We start from the raw sequence: 24,059 nt of genomic DNA on the forward strand, positions 1-24,059 counted from the left end.
CTTTCACTTTTCACTTTCATGCATTGGAGAAGGAAATGGCAACCCACTCCAGTGTTCTTGCCTGGAGAATTCCGGGGACGGAGGAGGCTGGTGGGCTGCCGTCTATGGGGTCACACAGAGTCGGACACGACTGAAGTGACTTAGCAGCAGCAGCAGCAGCACAATTGTTTGCCCAAACTGACTTCAAAAAAAGATGAACAACAGTATACATGGGTGTTCTGTTTTCTTACACCAAACTACTTTTTCATCTTTTTAAAGTCCTTGTCTGTATCATGGATAGAAAATGGTGAGTTTTCATCTATAGTTCCCTATTAACAGAGATGTTGAACATCTTTTCATATATTTATTAGTGATGTATTTCCTCTTTGGTGATATCTTTTACCTGTGATTCTGATGAATTTTTCTTCTAATTTGGGATAATATTTTACATACACTGGATATTACTCCTATTTTATCTTACAAAACTTTTCCCAGTCTGCTGCTGTTTGTCTCAACTTTTTTTTTTTTATGTCTTTTGCCATCTAAATGTTATAAAAAATATTTATGCAGAAGACCTTTTCATCTTTGCAAAATCATCAATTGCCTTTACAGAGCACAATAACTACCTCAACCAGTGGAAAAATAATTTAAGATCTAAGACTACCACTAACCTGCTGTGTAACTTTAAGGGAAGCACACGGCCCTCAAGCCAGAATAACAGGAACACTTGTCTGCATAAACGTCTAAGTACTTGAAGAAATCAAATAGATATATCAATTATAGAACTTTTAAATGTTGTAAAGATATTCAACATTATCAAACAACCATAAGAATTGACTAACAATTTGGTAGTTCATGTAACAGGAAAAAAACTAGTCATACTAATTTTAAGTGAAGTCATTTAAGAAATCTGTACTCTCTCAACATCAGTTTTACATTATTTTGTCACCACTATTAAAATATTTTGAAACATTAGCCAGAGGCAGATATAAGAACATTAGCTGCAGAAAGTAACTATCTAAAGTATCTTGAAGGCAAGCTGGATATCTAAGAAACAGTGGTAGGTGTGTGACTGGGAATGACCCAGAAACTTGAGTAAAGACATAAACACGTGAAACCACTGAAGGTGTGTGTATGTGGGTGTGTATATCAATGCTCTCTTCTAAGTGCTATTTCATAAAATGTGAAATAAAAAGCATTACTTCTGGAATAGCTTATTAATTTCTGAGAAATTAATACAATTCTGTCAAGGCTCCAGTTTATATACCTAACACCTCTTCATGCTAATTATCCCCGCTACTTCTGACTTACCGAAAATTACACAGGGCTATTCACTACCAAGTTATCACTCTGAATAGAAAAACTTCAAATAAATACTAAACCTAAATACAAATTTTGGCATGTTTCCTCATAGTTAAAAGCAGTGTAGAAATCCTGGAGGAAGAGTGGATCAAATTTCATTCCTGACTTACTTTGTAAATATTTACATAAGACATAGGTTATTTATTATATATGATATATAATATATACAGTAAGTAGATATGTATGTGTATAATTAAACCAGGAAACAAAGAGAACTTAAAAAAATTTTTGTAACAAAGCATTTCAAATACGGTAGCCAACAGCACAAGTTATTAATGAAGAACAATTTCTTTTGCATATATAATTATGAAGATTTTCAAACAAACTCAAAAGAGTATTGTATTACACCAATCTTCTACATACCTATCACCAATTATCAAGATTTGCCATTTATTTCAACTATCTTTTTTTTAAAGTAAGTCCCAGAAACTGTATTACATCATCTAACACACTACACATGCATCTCTAAAAACATGGGTACTTTCTTATATAAACAGTGTCACTGTCACACCTAACAACTACTTGATATAATCTTATACTCAATCTTAGTGAAATTTCTCCAAATGCCACAAAAATGTCTTTTTGAAAATTTGTTTGGATTAGGACCTAAACAAGACACTTCATTTGATGATACTAATACTTCATAAAAATATTTCATGGAAACAAGCATAAAGAATTCTCTAATGGATACCTATTACTTAGCTTAATAATTTTTTATATTATTGCTCCATCTGCTTCAATTTCTTTTTAACCTTAAGAAATAAAACATACAAATACACTATTCAGAGGTAACAATGATCAGGAATTTGGAGCTATTATTACCATGCATATTTTACACCTTTATGTTGCAGGTTTTTAAACCTTAATGCTCTTGTAACACAGTATTCTACTACAATTACCTCACATCTCTCAGTTTTTGAGACTGCTAATACATGCAACTACCTCATTCACTAATTGCAATACCACAATATGAATAGATCAGCTATCACAGTTCATGGGCATTCAGGTGTGAGCCAGGAATCTACTTTTTCTATACAGATCTTCCCCTTGTTCTAAACCCTTGCCCCAGTCTCCCCAATTTTATAATGCTATGTCATATATCAAATTTCCACATATATGAGGGTCTGATTATGAAGCCTCTATTCTATAAATATGGCCTATTTGTCCATTCTCACACCAATAATAAACTGTTTAATACAGCACTATTCATAACATTTAGCCTACTCTTACATATGCCTAACACTTCCCACAGTAAATAATTTTAAAAGCCCATCACAGTTTTGAATAAAGTGGAGGGACGGACCTGCCTTCCCAGGTATTAAAATGATCATTAAAGCCTTATGTACCAATCATTCAGACCCAGTCACCATACAGCCACAGGCAATCTTGTCCCAACCACCAGTTTGCATTCTACAACTTACTATTCTGAGATAAGTACCAGATATTTTTTTTAACTAATAAACTTTATTTTTAACAGCAATGTTGGGTTCATAGCAAAACTGAGCAGAAAAGTACTGAGTTCCCATAAATGCCTTGCACCCTCAGGTACAACTTCCTGTACTGTTAACATCCCCCACAACAGCAGTACATTTATCACAATCTCTGGACTTACAATGGCACATCCTTGCCAGCTGAAGTCCACAGTTTACATTAGGATACTGTATGATAATATGTAGCCACCACTCTTTATCATACAGAAAAGTTTCACTGGCCTAAAAATCCTCTCTGTATTGCTTAGTCATTTCTCCTATCCTCCTAACCTCTGGCAACCACTTAGCTTTTTTTTTTTTTAACTGTCTCCATAGTTTTGCCTTTTCCAGAAACTCACACACATTGTCATTTCAATTCCTCTATGAATTTTCATAACTTGAGTGCTCATTTCCTTTTCACACTGAATAATATTCCACTGTATCACAGTGTATCGGCTCATCTACTGAAGGACATTTGGGGGCTTCCACGTTTGGGCAATTATGAATAAAGTTGCTATAAACATCTCTGTGCTGGTTTTTCATGGATGTACATTTTCAATTCATTTAGGTAAATACCAAGGAGCAAAACAGCTGAATCATATGCTAAGAGTATGTTTAGTTTTATAAGAAACTGCCAAACTGTCTTCCAAAGTGGCTGCACCATTCTGCATTCCCATCAGCAATGAATCAAAGTTCCTGTGGCTCTACCTCAGTAGCTTTGGGTGTTGTGTTTTATATTTGAGCCATTTTAACAGGTGTGCAGTGATAGCTCATTGCTTTAATATATGCATAGACTTCTGCAACCATAACCACAATCAGCTTTGGAACATTTTAATCACCCCATAAAGAAATCCAGTACTCTTTATCACTTCCCCAATCCTCCAACTCTGCAGTTCCAGGCAACCACTAATCTACATTCTATCCCTCAGTTCAGTTGCTCAGTCATGTCTGACTCTCTGCAACCCCATGGACTGCAGCACGCCAGGCTTCCCTGCCTATCACCAACTCCCGGAGCTTGCTCAAACTCATGTCCATCAAGTCAGTGATGCCATCCAACCATCTCATCCTCTGTTGTCCCCTTCTCCTCCTGCCTTCAATCATGCCCCGCATCAGGGTCTTTCCCAGTGATTCTTCGCATGAGGTGGCCAAAGTATTGGAGTTTCAGCTTCAGTCCTTCCAAAAATATTCAGGACTGATCTCCTTTAGGATGGACTGGTTGGATCTCCTTGCAGTCCAAGGGACTCTCAAGAGTCTTCTCCAACACCACAGTTCAAAAGCATCAATTCTTCGGCGCTCAGCTTTCTTTATAGTCCAACTCTCACATCCATACATGACTACTGGAAAAACCAGAGCTTTGACTAGATGGACCTTTGCTGGTAACGTCATGTCTCTGTTTTTTAATATGCTGTCTAGGTTGGTCACAGCTTTTCTTCCAAGGAGCAAGCGTCTTTTAATTTCATGGCTGTAGTCACCATGTGATTTTGGAGTGATTTTAGAGCCCAAGAAAATAAAGTTTGTCAGTGTTTCCATTGTTTCCCCACCTATTTGCCATGAATTGATGGAACCGGATGCCATGATCTTCGTTTTTTGAATGCTGTTTTAAGCCAGCTTTTTCACTCTCCTCTTTCACTTTCATCCAGAGGCTCTTTAGTTTCTTTTCACTTTCTTTCTATCCCTATCACCTATTCTGAACATTTCATATAAGTGGAACCATACATACTTGTGATTAGCTTCTGTCACTTAGCATAATTTTTTTAAAGTTCATCTACGTTGTAATCTAAGTACTTCATTTTTTTTTTATGGAGGAAAACAAAAACTATTTGTTAATTCACATATTAATTGGTGGATATCTGGGTTGTTTCTGACTTTTTGACTACTATGAATAATGCTGCTATGGAAATTCACATAGAAGTTTATGTATGGCTATGTTTTCCCTTCTCTTGTATAAACCTAGGAGTGGAATTGTTGGTTCAAATGGTAACTCTTATGTTTAACCATTTGAGAAAGTGAAAGACTATTTTACAGTTACTAGACCATTTAACATTCCTGTGGCTCAGATGGTAAAGAAATCACCTGCAATGCAGGAGACTTGGGTTCGATCCCTGGGTTGGGAAGATCCCCTGGAGAAGGAAATGGCAACCCACTCCAGCATTCTTGCCTGGGAAATCCCATGGACAGAGGGGCCTGGCAGGCTATTGTCCATGGGCTCACAAAACAGGTGGACATGACTTAGTGACTAAACAACAACAAAGATAACTATCTACGGGGTTTTGTGATGCCCTTTATCACGTGGAAGTTTCCTTCTACTACTAGTCTGGAATTTTTATTCAACACCACAAAAGGGTGTTGAACTATGTCAAATGCTTTAGAGAAGATCATATTTTGTTTTTTATCCTAATAAAGTGGTACATTACATTAACTGATTCTCAGGTGCTGAACCAACTTTATACTGTTAAGATAAATACTGTTTAGTCATGCATGGAATTTTTTAAAATTTACTTATTTTTTAATTGAAGGATAATTGCTTTACAGAATTTTTATGTTTTCTGTCAAATCTCAACAAGAATCAGCCGTAAGTATACATATATCCCCTTCCTCTTGAACCTCCCTTCCTTCTCCTGCCCCATCCCACCCCTCTAGGTTGATACAGAGTCTCTGTTTTTAATTTCCTGAGACATACAGCAAATTCCCATTGGCTGTCTATTTTACATATGGTAATATAAGTTTCCATGCATTTCCATACATCTCACCCTCTCCTCCCCTCTCCCCATGTCCATTAGTCTGTTCTCTATGTCTGTTTCTCTATTGCTGCCCTGTGTAATTCTTTTTATGTGCAGCTGAATTTGGCTTGCTAGTATTTTGCTGAGGATTTACGCAGCTATATTGGGATACTGGTCTGTAGTTTCTTGGTTTTGCTTTCTTCTTGTGATGTCCATATTGTTTTGATATCAGGATAATACTAGCCTCTCAAAATGAGTATGCAAGTGCTTCTGTCTACTATGCATGCTCAGTTGCTTCCGTTGTGTCTGACTCTGTGACCACATAAAACTGTAGCCCTCCAGGCTCTTCTGTCCACAGGATTCTCCAGCAAGAAAACTGGAGTGGGTTGCCATTTCCTTCTCCAGGGATCTTCCCGACCCAGGGATCAAACCCGTATGTCTTATGTCTCCTGCATTGGCAGGCGAGTTCTTTACCTCTAGTGCCACCTGGGAAGCCCCTCTTCTACTATAATATCACTTCATGGCAAATAGATGGGGAAACAATGACAGACTTTATTTTTGGGGGGCTCCAAAGTCACTGCAGATGGTGGCTACAGCCACGAAATTAAAAGACGCTTGCTCCTGCTCCTTGAAAGGAAAGCTATGACAAACCTAGACAGCATATTAAAAAGCAGAAACATTACTTTGCCTTGTACTTTTTAAAATTTCTGTAAGGTCAGTAGTAATGGACCTGGTATTCATTTACTGGTCAATCTAGCTAAAGATTTATCAAGTTGTTGGTCTTTCCAAAGAAAGCATTAACAGTTTCACCGATTTTCTATTCTCTATTTCACTGATTTTTACTCTAATCCTCATTAATTCCTTCTTTCTACTTGCTTTAGGCTTCATTAACACTTCTTCCAGTGTTACAAAGTGAAAGATTACAGATTTGAAATATTTAATCTTTAATACAAGCATTTATAGTTACATAACACAAACTGGAATCAAGGTTTCCAGGAGAAATATCAATAACCTCAGATATGCAGATGATACCACCCTTACGGCAGAAAGTGAAGAGGAACTCAAAAGCCTCTTGATGAAAGTGAAAGTGGAGAGTGAAAAAGTTGGCTTAAAGCTCAACATTCAGAAAACGAAGATCATAGCATCCAGTCCCACCACTTCATGGGAAATAGATAGGGAAACAGTGGAAACAATGTCAGACTATTTTTCTGGGCTCCAAAATCACTACAGATGGTGACTGCAGCCATGAAATTAAAAGACGCTTACTCCTTGGAAGGAAAGTTATGACCAACCTAGATAGCATATTGAAAAGCAGAGACATTACTTTGCCAACAAAGGTCCGTCTAGTCAAGGCTATGGTTTTTCCTGTGGTCATGTATGGATGTGAGAGTTGGACTATGAAGAAGGCTGAGCACCAAAGAATTGATGCTTTTGAACTGTGGTGTTGGAGAAGACTCTTGAGAGTCCCTTGGACTGCAAGGAGATCCAACCAGTCCATTCTGAAGGAGATCAGCCCTGGGATTTCTTTGGAAGGAATGATGCTGAAGCTGACACTCCAATACTTTGGCCACCTCATGCGAAGAGTTGACTCATTGGAAAAGACTCTGATGCTGGGAGGGATTGGGGGCAAGAGGAGAAGGGGTCGACAGAGGATGAGATGGCTGGATGGCATCGCTGACTCGATGGACGTGAGTCTCAGTGAACTCCGGGAGTTGGTGATGGACAGGGAGGCCTGGCGTGCTGTGATTCATGGGGTCGCAAAGAGTTGGACACGACTGAGCGACTGATCTGATCTGATCTGATGTCTAAGGACTGATGCAGCTGCATTTCATAAGGATTGGCATGGCATGTCTAGAATTCCATTTATCTTGAAGTATTTTCTAATTTTCTTTGTGTTTTCTTCTTTCAGTTATTGATAACTCAGGAATATATCACCAAATTTCCACATATTTGTGAGTTTCCCAAATTTCATTCCATTGTGATCAGAGAGCAAACACTGTATTATCAATCCTTTTATACTTAATCCTCTATTTCCTTGTTGATCTCGTTATTATTCTACTCATTAATGAAAGTGGAGTACTAAAAAAATATAATCTTACTGTAAAACTGTATTTTTCTCCTTTCATTTCTGTCAGCTTGTTTCCTGTATTGTGGGATTCTGTAGGTAGATGTGTATATAACTATTTTGTCTTCCTGATGGATTGGCCCTTATATGTGGAATCTAAAATATGAAACAAATCAACTTATTTACACAACAGACTCACACATACAAAACAAATGTATAGTTACTAAAGGGGACAGGTGCTGGGGTAGGGATAAATTAGGAGTTTCGGATTAGCAGATACAAACCACTATACATAAAATAAACAACAAGGTCCTACTGTATAACACTGGGAATTATATTCAATATCCTATAATAAACCAAAATGGAAAGTATCATGAAAAAGAATATACATGTATAACTGAATCACTTTGTTGTATACCAAAAACACAACCCTGTAAATCAACTATACTTGAGTTAATCTTTTTTAATTTTTAAAAATATAGTGCTACTATGAACACTCTTCTCCTGGAAATCTTGATTCCAGCTTGTGCTTCTTCCAGTTCAGCATTTCTCATGATGTACTCTGCATATAAGTTAAATAAGCAGGGTGACAATATAGAGCCGTGACGTACTCCTTTTCCTATTTGGAACCAGTCTGTTGTTCCATGTCCAGTTCTAACTGTTGCTTCCTGACCTGCATACAAATTTCTCAAGAGGCAGGTCAGGTGGTCTGGTATTCCCATCTCTTTCAGAATTTTCCACAGTTTATTGTAATCCATACAGTCAAAGGCGTTGGCATAGTCAATAAAGCAGAAATAGATGTTTTTCTGGAATTCTCTTGCTTTTTCGATGATCCAGCAGATGTTGGCAATTTGGTCTCTGGTTCCTCTGCCTTTTCTAAAACCAGCTTGAACATCTCCAAGCCTGGCTTGGAGAATTTTGAGCATTACTTTACTAGCGTATGAGGTGAGTGCAATTGTGCGGTAGTTTAAGCATTCTTTGGCATTGCCTTTCTTTGGGATTGGAATAAAAACTGACCTTTTCCAGTCCTGTGGCCACTACTGAGTTTTCCAAATGTGCTGGCATATTGAGTGCAGCACTTTCACAGCATCATCTTTCAGCATTTGGAATAGCTCAACTGGAATCCCATCACCTCCACTAGCTTTGTTCATAGTGATGCTTTCTAAGGCCCACTTGACTTCACATTCCAGGATGTCTGGCTCTAGGTCAGTGATCACACCATTGTGATTATCTGGGTCATGAAGATCTTTTTTGTACAGTTCTGTGTATTCTTGCCACCTCTTCTTAACCTCTTCTGCTTCTGTTAGGTCCATACCATTTCTGTCCTTTATCGAGCCCATCTTTGCATGAAATGTTCCTTTGGTATCTCTGATTTTCTTGAAGAGATCTCTAGTCTTTCCCATTCTGTTGTTTTCTTCTATTTATTTGCATTGATCGCTGAAGAAGGCTTTCTTATCTTTTCTTGCTATTCTTTGGAACTCTGCATTCAGATGCTTATATCTTTCCTTTTCTCCTTTGCTTTTCACTTCTCTTCTTTTCACAGCTATTTGTAAGGCCTCCCCAGACAGCCATTTTGCTTTTTTGCATTTCTTTTCCATGGGGATGGTCTTGATCCCTGTCTCCTGTACAATGTCACGAACCTCATCAGGCACTCTATCAGATCTAGGCCCTTAAATCTATTTCTCACTTCCACTGTATAATTATAAGGGATTTGATTTAGGTCATACCTGAATGGTCTAGTGGTTTTCCCTACTTTCTTCAATTTCAGTCTGAATTTGGCAATAAGGAGTTCGTGGTCTGAGCCACAGTCAGCTCCTGGTCTTGTTTTTGTTGACTGTATAGAGCTTCTCCATCTTTGGCTGCAAAGAATATAATCAATCTGATTTCGGTGTTGACCATCTGGCGATGTCCATGTGTAGAATCTTCTCTTGTATTGTTGGAAGAGGGTGTTTGCTATGACCAGTGCATTTTCTTTTAAAACTCTGTTAGTCTTTGCCCTGCTTCATTCCGTATTCCAAGGCCAAATTTGCTTGTTACTCCAGGTGTTTCTTGACTTCCTACTTTTGCATTCCAGTCCCCTATGATGAAAAGGACATCTTTTTTGGGTATTAGTTCTAAAAGGTCTTGTAGGTCTTCATAGAATCGTTCAACTTCAGCTTCTTCAGCATTACTGGTTGGGGCATAGACTTGGATTACTGTGATATTGAATGGTTTGCCTTGGAACTGAACAGAGATCATTCTGTCGTTTTTGAGATTGCATCCAAGTACTGTATTTCGAACTCTTTTGTTGACCATGATGGCTACTCCATTTCTTCTGAGGGATTCCTGCCTGCAGTAGTAGATATAATGGTCATATGAGTTAAATTCACCATTCCAGTCCATTTCAGTTCGCTGGTTCCTAGAATGTCAACATTCACTCTTGCCATCTTTTGTTTGACCACTTCCAATTTGCCTTGATTCATGGACCTGACATTCCAGGTTCCTATGCAATATTGCTCTTTACAGCATCGGACCTTGCTTCTATCACCAGTCACATCCACAATTGGATATTGTTTTTGCTTTGGCTCCATCCCTTCATTCTTTCTGGAGTTATTTCTCCACTGATCTCCAGTAGTATATTGGGCACCTACTGACCTGGGGAGTTCCTCTTTCAGTGTCCTATCATTTTGCCTTTTCATACTGTTCATGGGGTTCTGAAGGCAAGAATACTGAAGTAGTTTGCCCTTCCCTTCTCCAGTGGACCACAATCTGTCAGACCTCTCCACCATGACCTACCAGTTAGACTGGTTCCAAATAGGAAGAGGAGTACGTCAAGGCTGTATATTGTCACCCTGCTTATTTAACTTCTATGCAGAGTACATCATGAGAAATGCTGGACTGGAAGAAACACAAGCTGGAATCAAGATTGCCGGGAGAAATATCAATAACCTCAGATATGCAGATGATACCACCCTTATGGCAGAAAGTGAAGAGGAACTCAAAAGCCTCTTGATGAAGGTGAAAGAGGAGAGTGAAAAAGTTGGCTTAAAACTCAACATTCAGAAAACGAAGATCATGGCATCCAGTCCCATCACTTCATGGGAAATAAATGGGGAAACAGTGGAAACAGTGTCAGACTGTGTTTTTTTGGGCTCCAAAATCACTACAGATGGTGACTGCAGCCATGAAATTAAAAGACGCTTACTCCTTGGAAGGAAAGTTATGACCAACCTAGACAGCACATTCAAAAGCAGAGACATTACTTTGCCAACAAAGGTTCGTCTAGTCAAGGCTATGGTTTTTCCTGTGGTCATGTATGGATGTGAGAGTTGGACTGTGAAGAAAGCTGAGCGCCAAAGAATTGATGCTTTTGAACTGTGGTGTTGGAGAAGACTCTTGAGAGTCCCTTGGACTGCAAGGAGATCCAACCAGTCCATTCTGAAGGAGATCAGCTCTGGGATTTCTTTGGAAGGAATGATGCTAAAGCTGAAACTCCAGTACTTTGGCCACCTCATGCGAAGAGTTGACTCACTGGAAAAGACTCTGATGCTGGGAGGGATTGGGGGCAGGAGGAAAAGGGGACGACAGAGGATGAGATGGCTGGATGGCATCGCTGACTAGATGGACGTGAGTCTGAGTGAACTCCGGGAGTTGGTGATGGACAGGGAGGCCTGGTGTGCTGCGATTCATGGGGTCGCAAAGAGTCAGACACAACTGAGCGACTGAATTGAACTGATGAACAGTCTTCGGAGAAGGCAATGGCACCCCATTCCAGTACTCTTGCCTGGAAAATCCCATGGACGGAGGAGCCTGGTAGGCTGCAGTCCGTGGGGTTGCGAAGAGTCGGACACAACTGAGCGACTTCACTTTCACTTTTCACTTTCATGCACTGGAGAAGGAAATGGCAACCCACTCCAGTGTTCTTGCCTGGAGAATCCCAGGGACGGGGGAGCCTGGTGGGCTGCCACCTATGGTGTCACACAGAGTCGGACACGACTGAAGCGACTTAGCAGCAGCAGCAGCAGCATGAACACTCTTATCTTTTCAAAGTACATCCAAAACATGTGCTTTTGATTTTATTGAGCTTAACTCAACTTCACTTTCCATTTCTGTTGCTTTATTTCTTGTATTTTCTTTGAGTTCACTCTTTTTCTAGCTTTTGAAGTTGAACATTTAGATCACTTAGTTTCACTTTCTTACATCTTCACATCTTTTAATAAACTAATTTTAATAAATGTTTTTAAAGTTATAAGCTTACTTGCAAAGTACTGTTTTAGCTGCATCCCACAAGTATCTTCACTGTATTATAAGTAGTTTACAGTCTTCATTACGATTTCCTCTTTAACTTATGAACAATAAGAATGCATTCTTAGTTTCCAAACTTTTAAAAAAAATTTACATTGTTTAAAATTTTTCTAACTGCATTAGATAAGAAAACATGATAAGTAGCTTGACATTTAAAATATGTAAAGTATTCCTTTGAGATATACATAATTTTTTAAGTGCTCCTTATGACCCACACGTATGGCAGAAAGCCAAGAACTAAAGAGCCTCTTGATAAAAGTGAATGAGGAGAGTGAAAAAGTTGGCTTAAAACTCAACATTCAGAAAACTAAGATCATGACATCTGGTTCCATCACTTCATGGCAAATATATGGGGAAACAGTGGAAACAGGGACAGACTTTAGTTTTGGGGGCTCCAAAATCCCTGCAGATGGTGATTGCAGCCATGAAATTAAAAGAGCTTGCTCCTTGGGAGAAAAGTTATGACCAACCTAGACAGCATATTAAAAAGCAGAGACATTACTTTGCCAGCAAAGGTCCATCTAGTCAAAGCTCTGGTTTTTCCAGCAGTCATGTATGGATGTGAGAGTTGGACTATAAGGAAAGCTGAGCTCCGAAGAATTGATGCTTTTGAACTGTGGTGTTGGAGAAGACACTTAAGAGCCCCTCGGACTGCAAGGAGACCCAACTGGTCCATCCTAAAGAAAATCAGTCCTGAATATTCATTGGAAGGACTGATGCTGAAGCTGAAGCTCCAATACTTTGGCCACCTGATGCAAAGAACTGACTCATTGGAAAACACCCTGATGCTGGGAAAGATTGAAGGTGGGAGGAGAAGGGGACGACAGAGGATGAGATGGTTGGATGGCATCACCGACTCGATGGACATGAGTTTCCGTAAACTCTGGGAACTGGTGATGGACAGGGAGGCCTGGCGTGCTGCAGTCCATGGAGTCGCAAAGAGTCGGACACGACTGAGCAACTGAACCAATGAATATAAAAGACTGTATTTTTTGGTTTCCTGGGTACATCATTGTTAGCTTTTTAAAATTTCATTGCTCAAAATTGTTATATCTTTAAAGTATAAATTTACTGTTATTTACCCTACTTGGTACTCCATACTTATGTTGAAGACACACTTCTGTTTCTTAATGCTTGAAAAATTCCAGTCATTATCTCCTCAAATATTCTTTACTACTCCCTCTATTCTCTTCTCCTGGAATTCTTTTTATGTATCTTCCTAAACCAAGCTTTTAACTATTGCTCTGGTTAGTTGGCATCAGAGCTTTATATAAGTAATGACCATGTACAAAATCAATTTTGAACACCACTAGAAAACTTCACTGTCTTCTGGTGATTAACATGAGCTCCATTTCTACTATTCTCCTTCAAATTGAGAACTCTATGGCCTTTTGTTTGATTCCTTGTGTAACAGGCTCTTACTCATTGCTCAAAACTGAGGATTTCCAACACACAAACACTGTTGCAGTGCCAAGCTTTGTACTGAAACTGGTTAAAGGAGAAACCTAAATCAGAAACTGTCTTTAGAAAGTTCAATCCCTTTTTCAATCTCAGCAGAAAAGTAACAGAATTTTTAAGTATTTATAACATTCCCAGTTGATGTCATCTGGGAAAAGAATGGGTGTTAAGGCAGGAAAAGGCAGTAAGGGGAGCCAAGAAGTAATACCCTCTGTTAGTTCTTCTCAGTACTATTTGCACTTCTATTTCAGCCACTCTCCAAATAAATGAAAGCACAGCTATTACAACACCAAAGCAAAAGCTATTCTAATTGGGAAAAATACCAATATTTGGACTTCTGGGGTTATTGTGACCTGATCTGCTGAAAGATACAACATACAAAGACTACTGAACACAACCAAACCATGACTTATACTGTTACCCCCGGTGAAAATCATAGAAGACTAGATTTATACTTCATGCAATAAGATGAGCTGCTGCTTTACAGGACATCTTTGAATTTGTTTAGGCAAATAGCCAAGCCATCCATAAACTAAACAACCTTTACCTTTTACACACTGTGCAATTTCTTTAGAAATGACACTAAAAACTGTCAAAAAGGATCATAAAAACTCTCAAAGAGAAATTCATAAAAAGTTAACTCATCTATTCTCTATGGCCAGTTTAAGTTCACGGAGAACTTCAGATAGTAAAGATACAAATGTATACATACAGATTATTTACTGGGTCTAGATGTATTCAAAGCAATTTTAACATACCAGGTATGTTTTTGAACCAACCCACATTCAGAGCTGCTTCGATATAAAACTGCAATTGATCATGTATTTCAGAAATGAGTTTCTTAGTCATTTTCATTTCTTCAGAATTTTATAGAAAAGACAATTTTATAATTTCAGAAAAGATAAGGAAAACTATACTTTCTTGAAGATAAAAACCATATCTCATTCATCCCAACCTCGACAGTGTCTTGCAGACTACCACCATGCCTAGACAGGAACACTAGCTTTCCCATCTCCTTGTCAGCCTATGAAGAAAAAAAATTAACAGGGAACAGCCAGCCCTCCTGCAACCCATGAGAAAACCATCCAATCCCACACTGCAGTGAGTAAACCTTTCCAAGGCAAGGGCTGAATTCTGTGAGCCCTAGCAACCTTCCATCCTATAGAACAGTGACTTTCAAACTGTTTTAACCATAATTCACAGCAAAAAATGTATTTTATCACACAACTCTATACATACATGTGTATATGTAACTAAAACAGAAAATTTTGTTCAATTATACTTACTTAACCTTACCAGGTAAATAATGTACTCTGTTATTTTCCATTGTATTTCTTTTCAAAAAACTGCTGGTAACAACCCATTCAATTCTGCTTTCCATCAAAGAGCTACAACCTAGTCTGAATAACACCACTCCAGGACAGTGGTTTTCACAGTGAGTTACATGTGCCTGAGTGGGTACGCAAAGATCCTCCAAGGGATTCAGAGCCACATGGTGTTTTAACGGAATCAAATTCTAGATCCTCAACTTCCATAAAAATCTTTCCTAAAATAGAGACGTGTTTATGTGTAGATTCTCTCTGCACCTCTCTTTTCTTAATACCCTTCTCCCTACATAACAAATGAAAGGCTTTCACCTATCCTGAGTTTTACTATGGTTCACTGCCTTGTTGTGTAAAAACTCCACCGTGATATAAAACCAGAGGAATAATTTAAAAATATCAATGTCAGTAACAAAGTGAATGACTAGTAACTGGGTAACAAATCTTTTGGCAGGTCACACAGATGGCGCTAGTGGTAAAAGACCCCACTTGCCAATGCAGGAGACATGAGACATGGGTTCAGTCCTTGGGATAGGAAGATCCTGGGGAGGAGGGCATGGCAACCCACTCCAGTATTCATGCCTGGAGCATCCCATGGACAGAGGAGCCTGGTGGGCTACAGTCCGTGGGGTCACAGAGTTAGACATGACTGAAGCAACTTAGCACGCATGCATGCATGGACTGCAAAGTCTATTTCAACAAAACTGAAAGAAGACCTATCTGAGTTGTCAATCTATAAAATAAAATTGAAGCTAGAGCACTGGGTGATTGAACACATAATTCAGAAAGAGTTAAGAGAATAAAATAACAATCACTATTTAAAAAAAGAAAAACTTCTATTTCCATCTACTTATTTATGAGACCAGGGGCTTAACTTACATCTATTTTTGTTTTGTTTTAAGGCCGTGCTGCTCAGCTTGTGGGATCTCAGTTCCCTGTCCAGGGATTGCACACGGGCCACAGCAGTTAAACCCCGAATCCTAACCACTAAGCCACCAGGGAATTTCCAACTTATATCTAGTTAAAAAAAAGAAAGAAAAGAAAAAAACTGAAACGTATCTTTTTCTAGACATTAATAATATTCACTAGAGCTTAATGACTTAATTGGGCAGGAGAACCAATATATCTCTTAAGACCTGCATGTCCAGTAATTCTTACACCTTATCATACTATTTTTTAAGTGTATACAATATTTATGATATAATCACTTGCATACTTTAAATTACAGCAATACTGCAATACAAAAGAAATTTATGTGCTTATTGCAGAGCAATCAGACCAATTTTTCTAATGGCTTTCAAGCACAAAATATTACTGTAGGCTAGTGGTTCTCAAAAGTGTGGTCCCTGAACCAACAACATCAGCATTACCTTGTTAACTTTCTAGAAATCCAAAGTCTAGGATCCCACAGATCTAGTGAATCAGAAACTCTAGGGGTGGGGCCCAGCAATCGTCCTTTAAATAAACACTAGAGGTAAAATTCTGATGCACACTCAAATTTGTGTTCTAAAAAATCACTTTTTAGAATAAAATTCCAAGGAAGATGTTAAAACTAACACAAGGAGGGGGGAAAATGTAAAATTCCTGCTGAAGAATTTATTCACATTTTTTTTAATTCAATGGATCGGTGATGGATATTATCATAAATCACTATGATTGACTATACTGAATATGTCTAAAGCATGATTTTTTTATTTAAATTGTCAGAATTAACAGTACAATAGAATTGACATACTTTAAATCTTTTTAAATTTAAAATTAAAATTTTTTTAAGGAACAAGGGGTGTATGTAAACATTTTACAGAGTAGATAAATGTTGAAGGATCACCAGTCTAGAGTAATGGTTCTCAAACTGTAGCCCTTGGACTGGCAGTAATGCAATCCCCTACAAGTTTATTAGAAACACAAATTCTTAGGCTCCAGCCCAACATACTGTGTTCCAACAAGTTTTCCGGGTGATTTTTATCCACTTTAGAGTCTAAAAGCTGCTGGTCTATACTAGAGCATCTATTCCCAAAATTTGATATGCATCTGAATTAACTGGAGAACGCCTTAAAACATCAATTGCTATAGACTCTAATTCCAAAGTGTCAGATTCAGAAGTCTGGGGTAGCTTCCAAAATTTTTCATTTCTAACAAGTTCCCCAGGAGATTATTAATGTGATGCTGCTATTTCACAATCATATTCTGAGAATCACTCACTGGTCTAGAGGGCTCTAGAAACCATATCTATACCTTCCTATGTCAATATCCAAAATGTAAACCATTCCCATCATCCTTCAGAGTAGGGTTCCCTCATGATATGCTCTCATACATTTGCCTTATACACTTTGTTCATTTGCCTTATACACTTTGCTTTTTGGGGGACTCAGCAGAGTCCGGCAGGGACATGGAATCAAAGCCACTGCAAGGTGTCATCTCTTAGAGCGTTGTGGGTCAGGAAGATCCCCTGGAGAAGGGAGAAGCTACCTACTCCAGTATTCTTGGGCTTCTCTGGTGGCTCAGACAGGAAGGAATCCGCCTACAATGCAAGAGACCTGGGTTCAGTCCCTGGGTTGGGAAGATCCACTGGAAGAGGGCATGGCAACCCACTCCAATATTCTTGCCCAGAGAATCCCACAAACAGAGGAGCCTTGCGGGCTACAGTCCATGGGGTCACAAAGAGTCGGACACAACTGAGCGACTAAGTGCACTATTAATCTTTTTTCTTCAGTAGAATTAAACTTCTGTGAGTACAAGAGCCACACGAACCTTGCCCCTTCTGTATACCCAGCACCAAGACACAATGCCTACCTAATAGTAGGTATTAAACATATTAATAGATAATTAACATTTGTTGAATAAATTACATGAAATGTCAGTTTTAATATAACACAGCTAAGGCTATTATTAGAATGCCAACTGTCCTGATTTACCTGGGGCTATCTCCCAAGTGCTAAGAGGACTGAAAGTCCTGTGTCCCAGGACTATCTAGCCTACCATATTAAATATCATTAATGTCAAAAGACAAAGAAATATCTAAATAATGCATTATTCAACTTGTTTTACAATTTCATTCTTAACCCTAACCTCTAAATAGACTTCTATTATACAATGCAACTAGAAATAAAATCAAGATTTATTCAGTGATTAAAATTAACATTGTATATACTACCAAGAAACTGGACAAAAAATTTTAAGACCATTTTAGTACAGGGGTTGGGGGAGACTTATAAACTTACCCTCTTTAGCCAAATATAACTCTTTAAATTTTGCTCTCTTTTGATTAAATTCTTGCTCAAGCTGTTGCTTTGCACGTAAAAATTCTGCATTAATTTTTTCCAATTCTGCCACCCGCTGCTGAAGAGAAACTGAAAAGAAAAATACTAGTTAACAAGTAATAATTTTTATTTATAATTTAAGTTACAAGAATTGATTAGTAATGCAGCTGCATATTTCTATAAAGAAACAAGTGGTCAAGCTTCTCCCAAAGAGCCAATATATTCCCGGAAATTCTAATTTTTCAAAAAAGACACTTCTACTCAACTTAATTCACACGTTGTGAATGAATCCTGTAAGCTGAAACAGTACATACATGGAGAATCACATAAAGCATATTTCCCAAAAGAAAGCTTCAAAGTTCCTTTGTATAACTAAGTACGTCCATCCACTTATGGATCTGTTAAATATTGGATTATTTGGGCTGTTTATCCCACAAACAAATCCACTGCCAATCTTGCTAGTTCCTGTCTCTCTCATGTGTTATAAGCAAAATCTAAAGGGCACTCTGATTAGGACAGCTATTCTAGACTGAACCACTCTCCCACTTTCAAAATGGCTCATTATACTGAAATCATAATGAAAAAACCTTTCATATAGAAAGGATACAGAACTGTAAATTCTGTATGAACTCTCCATTACTGGGAGATTATCCGGTTTTTAGATTGATTATGGTATGGCAGGGACTGGGACCCATTTTTACTTGAGGAGCTCTATAATTTGGCCACAGCTGATTATATAAACACCTATCCTGACCAAACCCTGAGAGTATTTTGGTTCAACCAAGGAGAGGGAAATCTAAACTCTTGGCGGAATCCTTCACCGCAACAGCAACCCAGCCACAAAGCTATGACCCTAATTGCTCCAGGGGATGCTTATCGACAGTAACTGCTGCTACTACTGCTAAGTCACTTCAGTCATGTCCAACTCTGTGCGACCCCACAGATGGCAGCGCACCAGGCTCCTCTGTCCCTGGGATTCTCCAGGCAAGAATACTGGAGCAGGTTGCCATTTCCTTCTCCAATGCATGTATGCATGTTAAGTCGCTTCAGTCGTGTCCGACTCCGTGCAACCCCATGGACAGCAGCCGACCAGGCTCCTCTGTCCAAGGGATTCTCCAAGCAAGAATACTGGAGTGGGTTGCCATTTCCTTCTGCAATGTATGAATGCATGTTAAGTCACTTCAGTCGTGTCCGATTCTGTGCGACCCCATGGACAGCAGCTCACCAGGCTCCTCTGTCCACGGGATTCTCCAAGCAAGAATACTGGAGTGGGTTGCCATTTCCTTCTCCCAGAAAGGGAGATAATACTACGTGTTATCAGTAGTAACACGTCTACCTAATTACCTAGGTCAGCAGAGGTCTCGGATCCCTACAACCAGATAATAATTTACTAAAATTTTAACCATGATCTGATATTATCTCTGAAGGCCCTCAGTTCAGGTCATTTGCTCAGTCGTGTCAGACTCTTTTCGACCCCATGAATCGCAGCACACCAGGCCTCCCTGTCCATCACCAACTCCCGGAGTTCACTCAGACTCATGTCCATCCAGTCAGTGATGCCATCCAGCCATCTCATCCTCTGTCGTCCCCTTTTCCTCCTGCCCCCAATCCCTCCCAGCATCAGAGTCTTTTCCAGTGAGTCAACTCTTCGCATGAGGTGGCCAAAGTACTGGAGTTTCAGCTTTAGCATCATTCCTTCCAAAGAAATCCCAGGGCTGATCTCCTTCAGAATGGACTGGTTGGATCTCCTTGCAGTCCAAGGGACTCTCAAGAGTCTTCTCCAACACCACAGTTCAAAAGCATCAATTCTTCAGCGCTCAGCCTTCTTAACAGTCCAACTCTCACATCCATACACGACCAGTGGAAAAACCATAGCCTTGACTAGATGGATCTTTGTTGGCAAAGTAATGTCTCTGCTTTTGAATATGCTATCTAGGTTGGTCATAACTTTCCTTCCAAGGAGTAAGCGTCTTTGAATTTCATGGCTGCAGTCACCATCTGCAGTGATTTTGGAGCCCCAAAAAATAAAGTCTGACACTGTTTCCACTGTTTCCCCATCTATTTCCCATGAAGTGATGGGACCAGATAATACTCCTCTAAACCTATTACTCAATTAAATTGAGCTTATAATTTTATAGCACCCAGAAAAAAAAGACTGGAAAAAATGCAATGATCTGTCTACAAGATATAGGATTACAGCTAATCAATTTCTTCCATGTGCTTCTCAAAGTTCTCTACAACTCCTTCAATACTAAATAATTAAAACCAGTATTTATTTGCTCCCACGACATCTTCAGTCAAGCCTCACTACAGATCTAACAGCATCAAAGCAATCCATGGCAAAAAGAGAAAATGATAGCTGCTTTGAGTTCCCTGTCATTAAAGGTAAGGAGTTATTTTGAGGAGCAAGCATCTAGGATCTTTTTATCAAAGCAAAGAATGACATCTGATCATCTGAACACGTGTTAACCCTCAGAGAAAAAGAGGAATGGAGAATCCACTGGAAGGGGGAAATGTGTAGTTATTTCATATTTACTTTTGAAATCATGAAGAAAGTAAGTTCTCTGTACTATTTACTTGTCTTGGTATTTTTAATTGTCCAGATTCCAATTGTTAAATAAATTAAGCAAATTTTCCACTTCACGTTTTAGTTACAGGTAGCTACTCATTAAAACATGAGTTAGGGAAAAGCAATGAGAAATAAAGAAAGATGATCCTTCTGTTCTTACTTGCCACTAAAAACTACACTCCCACCCACTACTACCTTCCACTAAAGTGCACAGGCACACACAAAATGTCCATACTTTCAACATTATATTTAGAAACTGAAGCTAATAAATCAATAAAAACTAAAATACAGCCTTTAAAATTACAGCCAAGAAAGATTAAGTGTGTTTCCAATACTCCCCACCCTGTCCTGGCTCTGACCTACAGTTGAGGCACAGTCCACACCCACAGATCTGGCTGCCTCTCCCCACAACTGAGGACAAATTTCAATTCCAGCAGTCGTGATCCCCTTGAGGATATACCAAGTAACTAACTCTCTTATTCTTTTTCATAAAAAAATTTTTAATCCTCCCCCAAATTTTTTTAAATCCACCTCAACTATTTCCAACATACTACTGTTCTACAACACATAAAAAAGCCCAAACAACTGCTTTTTATAAGAATGCCTCTACAGCTTCATCTGGAAAAATCAATTCACCTTGCATAAAATGGCAAGAAAGTTTAAAAACAGGCATCTCTTAAATCATAATGCATGAGCAACCAACCACAAATCAAACTGAAAATAGATCTCATCACACAAAATATTTTTTTTAACATGGCGACTAGCAGTTCACAATAACAATAGTTCATGTAAAAACCACTTAGCCCGGCATATTAGAAAAAATGGGTAAATGTTAGCTATAAACTAGTAAGATTTAATGATATTAAGTGAATAAGGAAAAACAGCAGAGTGATCAACTGGCTTTGACAAAAGACCAGAAGTCACTTCTAGCCTCATGATTCTGACTCAGTTCCACGCTTAGACTTCCAGCTCATATCATTCCCTACTACCATGTATCATCCTAGCAACATGCCACCATTAATGCCAACTTCAACAACACTAAGCCTGCTGTAACTCACAGCTGAGAGCTACTGGCATATCAGACTCTGTTAAACATTCCAAACATTCTGTACACTGCTACCTTCTTTTGAGTAATAAAATAAAGGGGGCGCACTATGTTATGCAATGACTTCTTTTAATGCTTGATATGCAAAGAGAAAAATTATTACATCATTTATTCAAAGTGTCTGCACTGGTGGTATAGTGATGAGCATAGCTGCCTGCCAAAAGTGTCTGAATTAAGCAACAATACAAAAAGAAAAGAATAATATGGCAAATAAATGAAGGAAAGGTGCAATAATTGTTAGGTATATCTCCTTCCCTAATTTTGACATGAATGTGAAAATATGTAATAATTTAGAAATATTTTAAAGCCTCAAGCTGGGTCCTACTATTACACTCTAACGTATACTAAACTTGATGAGACATTATCAATGGGGGGGGGGAACAATCTAGGTTAAACGTTACTACAATCAGAATTTTTTTTGTTTAAAAACATTTAAGATCCAGGAAAACACCTATTTCAAGCAAAAAAAAAATTTATAACTCCAGTGGAACAAAAGAATCTGAACAGTTCCTGAAACTCAGAAGTCTTAATTTGTATATCATTGACTTTGCTAAGTCACTTCAGTCGTGTCCGACTCTGTGCAACCCCATAGACGGCAGCCCACCAGGCTCCCCCGTCCCTGGGATTCTCCAGGCAAGAACACTGGAGTGGGTTGCCATTTCCTTCTCCAATGCATAAAACTGAAAAGTGAAAGTGAGGTCACTCAGTCATGTCCGACCCTCAGCGACTCCATGGACTGCAGCCTACCAAGCTCCTCCATCCATGGGATTTTCCAGGCAAGAGTACTGGAGTGGGGTGCCATTGCCTTCTCCGATCACTGACTTTAAAGTGAAACTATTAAGTATTGTAGGTATGTACATCCATCCAATGGAATAATATTAAGTCAGAAAAATTATATTAAAAGACACAAAATTATATTGATATATAACATAATACAATCTATGGATATATATATATGTGTATGTGTGTGCGTGTGTGTGTGTGTGGGTGTTGCTGCTGCTAAGTCGCTTCAGTTGTGTCCGACTCTGTGCAACCCCATAGACGGCAGCCCACCAGGCTTCCCTGTCCCTGGGATTCTCCAGGCAAGAACACTGGAGTGGGTTGCCATTTCCTTCTCCAATGCATGAAAGTGAAAAGTCAAAGTGAAGTTGCTCAGTCGTGTCCGACTCTTAGCAACCCCATGGACTGCACCCCGCCAGGCTCCCCTGACTCTGGGATTCTCCAGGCAAGAACACTGGAGTGGGTTGCCATTTCCTTCTCCAATGCATGAAAGTGAAAAGTGAAAGTGAAGTCGCTCAGTCATGTCCTACTCCTAGCAACCCCATGGACTGCAGCCCACCAGGCCCCTCCGTCCACGGGATTTTCCAAGCAAGAGTACTGGAGTGGGTTGCCATTGCCTTCTCCGATATATATATATGCCAAATTATATTCAGAGTGGTTCTCTCTCTGAATCAAAGTTAATCAAAAGGATAAATTACACTTGATTGGATTTAAATTAAAAAGTAGTAAGGTGCTTCATTTTTAAGTTTCAGTGATTATAATTTTGTCCTATTGCTCCATCTCAATTTCTCTGCTCCTAAAATGTACACATAACTTATTTCAATGGTCTTAAAATATTTTAACACACTAAAGAGTCATTTTAAAACTACACATATATTTTCCCAGGACAAATAATTTGCTAAAATTAAAAAAAATTTGCTAAAAACAAAAATCTTTTGTTTCAGAAGTGGCCTTTCAGCTGGCAAATGACCTGTACTCTGAAAACTCTTCCCTGTACTCTGAAAACTCTGTCCAGCCTTTTGAGGGATTACTAAAAATTATTATTATTTGCAGTAAATACACTCACTGAATGATGCCTTGTTTAGGAAATATTCAGTAAATCCACAATTACTTGCCTCAGTAAGGAAGGGGAAGGAGAAGGTAAAGTAGAGCAGTCTACAATAACATTACCAGTCATCTGACAGTATTAGAGCAAACAGATATAGCACTTGGGAATAATTTTTCCCATAATACTAAAGATAAACATAAATTCTTTAGTATAATAGAAAGCCTGTCATCTCATTTTATATAATCCTCCAAAATCTGACTCTAACAACTTTAAGATACTGCAGCCTTTCTCCCTGTCCATTTACTCAGATGAAACATTTCTAAAACAAAAGAACATCTGGTGATGAAGTTTACACAGAACATCTTTTTAGCCTTCCTTATGTGAAGCAAAATGAAAACCCTTATTTTCTTTTACTCTTTTATTCTTTTTTTAAAACTCTCTTAAATAACTAGGTGCTATAGTATTTCAGATAAAAGATAACATTTTTTAAATGATGGGTTTCAAGTAAGAAAGTCAATTATTTCTCATGTAAAAATTAGGTGTTTATGCAAATGACTTGAAAATGTTGTCATAAATCCAGGAAAAATATTAAATGAAAAGAACTGGCAACAAATTTTAATTCAGGTAGATAATGAGAT

At 38.6% G+C, this 24,059-nt stretch overlaps 1 protein-coding gene across 1 annotated transcript in view; it reads right to left on the bottom strand.

The window, feature by feature from the left end:
• The window catches only part of RABEP1 (rabaptin, RAB GTPase binding effector protein 1), a 96,728-nt gene that overhangs the window by 48,882 nt on the left and 23,787 nt on the right, over nt 1-24,059 (bottom strand). The window contains 1 exon segment of the mRNA XM_070389291.1: nt 17,881-18,009. Coding sequence (XP_070245392.1) covers nt 17,881-18,009 — 129 coding nt within the window.

Source organism: Bos mutus, chromosome 19 (assembly GCF_027580195.1).
Source record: "Bos mutus isolate GX-2022 chromosome 19, NWIPB_WYAK_1.1, whole genome shotgun sequence".
Classification (NCBI taxonomy): domain Eukaryota; kingdom Metazoa; phylum Chordata; class Mammalia; order Artiodactyla; family Bovidae; genus Bos; species Bos mutus.